General features: G+C 31.2%; 1 protein-coding gene across 1 annotated transcript; it reads right to left on the reverse strand.

The window, feature by feature from the left end:
* Positions 1-2,204: 2,204 nt before the first annotated feature.
* QQT2 (P-loop containing nucleoside triphosphate hydrolases superfamily protein) lies at positions 2,205-5,760 on the reverse strand. Its single transcript, XM_028062427.2, has 6 exons — positions 5,558-5,760; positions 5,147-5,276; positions 4,813-5,039; positions 4,151-4,441; positions 2,840-3,045; positions 2,205-2,736 (listed from the first exon to the last, which is right to left on the reverse strand). The coding sequence occupies exons 1-6, from the start codon at positions 5,627-5,629 to the stop codon at positions 2,451-2,453; spliced, it is 1,212 nt and encodes a 403-aa protein (XP_027918228.1). The 5' UTR covers positions 5,630-5,760; the 3' UTR covers positions 2,205-2,450.

Below are 5,760 nucleotides of genomic sequence, written 5' to 3' on the forward strand. Positions count from 1 at the left end.
TTCAATTTCGTAATTATCATCATTCACTCTCTCAATAATTAACAATCAAATAATAATTATACGATGAAGATCCACCTTTTTTTGTCTTTTTTTATTTTTCTAATTTTATACTCTTATTTACTATTTTTTTAAAATTAAATAATTATTATAATAAAAAATTTAATTTTCAATTTTTTATTTTAACAAAAACTTTCTTAAGTTCAAAGAATTTCTTACTTAATATAAAAAAAACTATGTATTTATTTATTATTTTAATAATTTTATTATTTCAATTTCTACTTTTAAAATTTAAATAATTTATAAATATTTAAAAAATCATACGTTAAAATAATAACAATAATTATTATTATTATCGGTTGCGTCAACTTTATTGAGACTGTAAATGACGTGATTGTACTTGCGCTGGGAAACGTTATTTGGAAGTGACTATTTGAGAAAAACCCAGAATAACTAATTGCGTGGCACTTGTCTCCTTTTGTAAATTAATAATGGAATTTAAGGAAAATAAAATTTCCAATATAATATTGTTTTAAAGAAAAATTCACTACTCAAATATAATGGAATTTAAGGTTTTCTGATTTTTTACCTTAATTGGCCATGGAATTTGTTTTTTAGAAAACTCCAACGTTAAGTTGCAGTTATGACATATCACGAGTTTGATTCTTCTGTCTTTGAATTTTGGCTCTGTATTGAAGCTTTTATTCACTGTGTTATAAAATTGTGGCCACGTGTTGACATCGTTGTTTGGTCTTATCGTGAATGAAAACAACAAATTCGTTGGGCTAATTAACTTTCCTAAGAAATCATTAACGAATTAATATCTTCCTATCTTTTCTCAATTCATGTGGGGCTACGAACAGTTTCAAGATTACATCAATTATTGTTAGAATATTTTATGGAGAGTGTTCCTCAATGTTTTTAGATTCCTCCACCATTATTACAATGCAAAGGTGCATGACATGATTAGTATGCACTGTTTTCTACTTCTTTTTTCTTGGTAAACCACCTCTTTTCTCTGACCCTTTATTCTTAGGATTCATTTTGACAAGAGAGATAATAGAAAAGGTAAGAAAAAGAAAAGAAAATAACAAAAAAATATTTCGATAATTTTAAAAATATAAACTTATCATTCTAATTTCCAAATTGATGTACAAAGTTAAGACTGTTTTAATTACCATAAAACGTATCAATTAGTTTAAATCTTTTAATTGAATTTATAATAACCAAGTTGAATAGTGAATATTCGTAGAGTTTTATTGTTCGTAATAACTTTTTTATTTGCCGAATATGTCTTTCATAGTACACACATTTAATCTTGCACAAAAGAAAAAATAATTTGAATAAGTTTTACTATTTTAAAATTACTCCATATATAGTTTCTAATTTTCTTTAAGTTGTGTATAATAGTCTTCCTGTAAAAGTTACTTGACAGGGAAAATAATTTTTCGAATGAAATTAATATCCTCTTCACTTTTTTAGGTATGTTCTAGCATTTTCACTTTTTTTCTCTAGTTCATCTTCGCTCTACCAATTTATTTTCATCCTACTCATTTCTTTCTTCTAAAAAAATGTTATCCTCTCACTTAAAAAAATGTAAAGGTGTGAATTTAAGGATTTCACGATTCAACCTCAATTCTAAAATAACTATAATTTTTTAAAATACGATGTTGATTATTACTTTTAAATTTAGCTTTAAATGAATTACATTAATAATTGCATTTACAGTTGATAAAAACAGTATATTTACTAAAAGAATAAGATTATTTTAATAAAAATTATTATTATTCTTAGTTTTGTATGAAAAATTCAAAATAAAATGATTTTAAGGTGTGTTCTATCTAAAAGGTTAATCAGAGTTAGTCACTCTAATCACAAGAGTATTCTATAATTTAGAGACTGCACATTCAGCAGTATCATTTGCATTCAAAGAGAATAGCTGCCAGATGCATTTCAACACACTGGAAAGATTCAGTTAATTGGTGAAATTAAAAAATATTATGGAAAAGTCACAGAAAGAACAGGAATACAGAATAACACAAAGACCATATACAATCATCTGGCCCAATTTTTCATTGTATAGAATAATGTTCCAAACAAAAACTACCAGTTAAATTGTGAGAAAGAAAATATTACTCAGGTTTGTTGAATGTGTAAATGCCTATCAGAACCCCTTCCCTTATCAGACGAGGCAAAATCACTACAGATTTCGGGCGAAGCAAATGTTCAAGTCATTTATAAAATACACAAACAAGTTGCATAAAAGAAAAAAACTATCTCTGAAAGCATTTCCAAAACATTAACGAAATAAACCTAGAGCAAATGGAGCTATATGAAGTAAACTAGTTGAGTAATTGGTAGTCAAACTTTTAAGGTTGTATACATGTACACCAAATGAAAGTGAAAAACGTGCTATACAAACTCTTATATGGTCCAAACGGAGATTAATCCCATCATAAGCCAAACTTAGCAACCTCCTCATCTTCATCCTCATCTATAACATCATCATCTTCAGTATATATCCCAGAATCATCATCATCATCTATCTCCTCGTCCTCCTCAACCTCATCTTCCTCATCCATCATACTTTTACTTTTCTCTTTGTCCTTCAAACCAGTGTTCAAAACTACAGTTTCTCCCCCGGATTTCTCCATGTCTCTCCTCAGTTTATCCATGTCACCCCTCCTACGGTCTTCTTCTAAACGTTGCTTCTCTTCACGTCTTTTATCAAGATCAGTCCTGAACAGTGTAAGATACAATGAAGTTATTTGGTTAGCTATTTCGAGCACCCTGCTATATATGCTAAATCAATAGTAATGTAATAGTGAAAATAAGACAGTACTTGTAGGTGTCCATGTATTCATCTGCACTGGCTTCGACAGCCTTAAAGAAGTCTTCCATTCCTGCACCAGAAACAGCAGAAACTCCAACTGATTTCAAATTATTGTAGAATTCATCTAGCACAAGAGAAAGGCTTTGAGTTAAAGTTGATGTGTATGACTGATCTGAACTTGCTGCTGCTTGGAATGCCTCAAAATCCTCCATCCACTAAATGAATTTCACAACAACAAAAAATTAATCAAAATAAATTTGGTACAATCTATCATGTAAGTTTGTTAGGCCAGGAAAAGACTAGATATAAAAGAAGCAACGAGGAATAGAAAGTAGGCTATAAAATTTCAAACAGAGTAGCTTTGAGGCCAACTAGACAATTCAGCTTAAATAGGCAAAGGAAGCAGCCCATAACCCCATAATAATGGCAATATGTTCAATCTCTCTATACAATACATTCCCCAACACGAGAGGCCAAATTAATAATTATGTCCATCAATATTATTTTCCATTTCACTGCAATTTCTCAAAATTTAAATTACTTGCTGGCCTTAACTTCAATTTCATCAATTAAAAGCAATGTAAATCTACTAAGCATAGTGATTGGTGTTGATACATGCAATGCTGGTTAAATTCATAGACAATCAATAGAAGGGTGATATAATTAAATATTCCAAATATAACAAATATATCCAACTCCCACTTCATAGGTGAATGATTCCATCAACTTAAATGTTATCATTTCTGGTTTTGAAAAATCTTCTACTGTGAAGCCAAGCCAAATCATAGAAAAAGTCCATGTGTCATTATTTCTCACTCTTGTAGTTTAAAGTTTAAACACATGACCCAGTTCTTAAAAGTCAACATACAGCGTTTTTGAAAAAAAGTGATTTTGATGACCCTTATTTAGGGACTAAAATGAACAGAGGTTCATTATGTTGTTGATAATACCAAAATAATAATAAGTAAATGATTTATATTAGAACTTACTAGAATCAGATTTCTAATTCTTTTCAGCTTCGGTTTATTTTCTAAAGGTTGTAAGAAGTACATAAAAAACCAAAATAATTATTATTATATCTTTGAGAAGAAGTTATTATTTGGTGAGAAAAACTTAAACAAACAGGCCTATAACTAAAAGTAATATATTAATCTACTTTGCAAACAGATTGTACTAGTTAACCACAACCTGATATTAATGAGTGGGTAGATCAAAATAGTTTGGTAAATAAAAAAAAAAAAATTTGAAGTGACTAATCTAACCAACACATCATTTGCAACTCAACTAGGCACAAGAAAAATCATCAGAAACAAACAATACCTCCAATGCAAACTGGTGTGCAGCTACATCAACTTTGTTGAATGTCAGGATGAGAGGTAACCTTGTCTTATAGAGGATACTACAAGCATACAACATGTTGCTCATGAAAGTTGTAGGATCTTCTGAACGAGGTGTATCAACTACATAGGCCACTACAGTGGGAAATGTGGATGCAAAAGCTTCTGTAATGATAGCACCAGAAGCAGACCAGGTAAATATTTCAATCTGACCAGGGGTGTCTACAAGAACATAGTCAAGTTGATCTGCCCGTCTCTCAATCACAGAGATTACCTGAAAATGAGGTGATCCAAAAAATTAAAAATTGTAGTGATAATTAAAACAAATAAAGACTTATGTAAGTCAATGATCAGGTACACAATATAATCTCCTTTTTTGCACCAAAAGCTTAATTAGGAAAAGTAAAACCAAAACATAAGATCAAACATGCTAAAGGAAAGCTCTCTGACTCAATAATTTAAACAAAGACGGGATCATATTGTAATTACAAGCAGGCAGCAACCTTATTTGTGTAACTACTTTTTTTAGTGATAGAAATAAGATTGCCGGTTGAAAGCACTGTAAGTAACACTTGGTTTAAAAGGGAGTAACAAGTAAGATATGTCACAACTCAGCAGTTTTAAAAATTAACAAACCAACTTTACCTCATCAAACTTGGTGGCAAACAAGTTCATGGAAGTCAAAATTCCACCATTAGGGCCAAGATTAAACTGCTTCATGACTTCTTTGTATTTAACAGTGTCTCTTATATCGATGTTAGAACCATATGGGAGGGTCATGACGGCAGGGTCAAGATTCATCACATAACCCCGGATGTTTTTTATATGTGTATGGGCAACCAACCTGTGCATGAGTGTCGTTTTCCCACTCCCTAAAAACACAAACGAGGTTTATATTCCCAGACTTCATTAATAAAGCATAGCATTACAAATGAAAACCAATTCCAACCAAGCATGTTAAATATAAATGCAGAATCACCTGCCATTCCTACAACAATAATGATGACAGGTTTTCTTCGGAAGTTAGGAAATCCATTCCCAGAAGAAGATCCTTCGATATGCAGCTTGTTCATAGTCTCGGTGAGTTCTTCCTTTTCCTTGTCTTTTACCTACAAAACCAACCACAGGATATATGATTCTCCCCGCGATCACAATTTCTAATTTAAGTCACCGAATTAAAAATAGAGGCGACTTAGGGTTTATCCATTATAGAATAATAGAATAACAATCTAACAATCCTATTATAATAGTAAGACTTAGTAGCATGAAACCAACAACACAATCTAACTTCAAACTCACCATAAGCAGTGTAGCTCAGTTTCCATTCATAGATTTATAGTTTATTAAAGGGAATAAGAAAAAGAGTGAAAAAAGATAAGTGTATTGGTACCTGACTATCGGAATCCATTTGCGTGGGTACGTTGTCAAGAGTCGCACTTCCTGAACCATTATCGGCGTTCATTTCCGATTGAAGCGCTTCTCGATGTCGATGCAGGAATGATTGAAACTGGTTCTGGCGAAGACAAGAGACAGAGAAAGAGCAGAATTGGGGTTTTACTTTTGTGAGGGTTTATGAACCAACTCATAATATAA

Source organism: Vigna unguiculata, chromosome 3 (assembly GCF_037176805.1).
Source record: "Vigna unguiculata cultivar grain cowpea cultivar isolate G323 ecotype 2 chromosome 3, ASM3717680v1, whole genome shotgun sequence".
In the NCBI taxonomy this organism is placed as follows: Eukaryota; Viridiplantae; Streptophyta; class Magnoliopsida; order Fabales; family Fabaceae; genus Vigna; species Vigna unguiculata.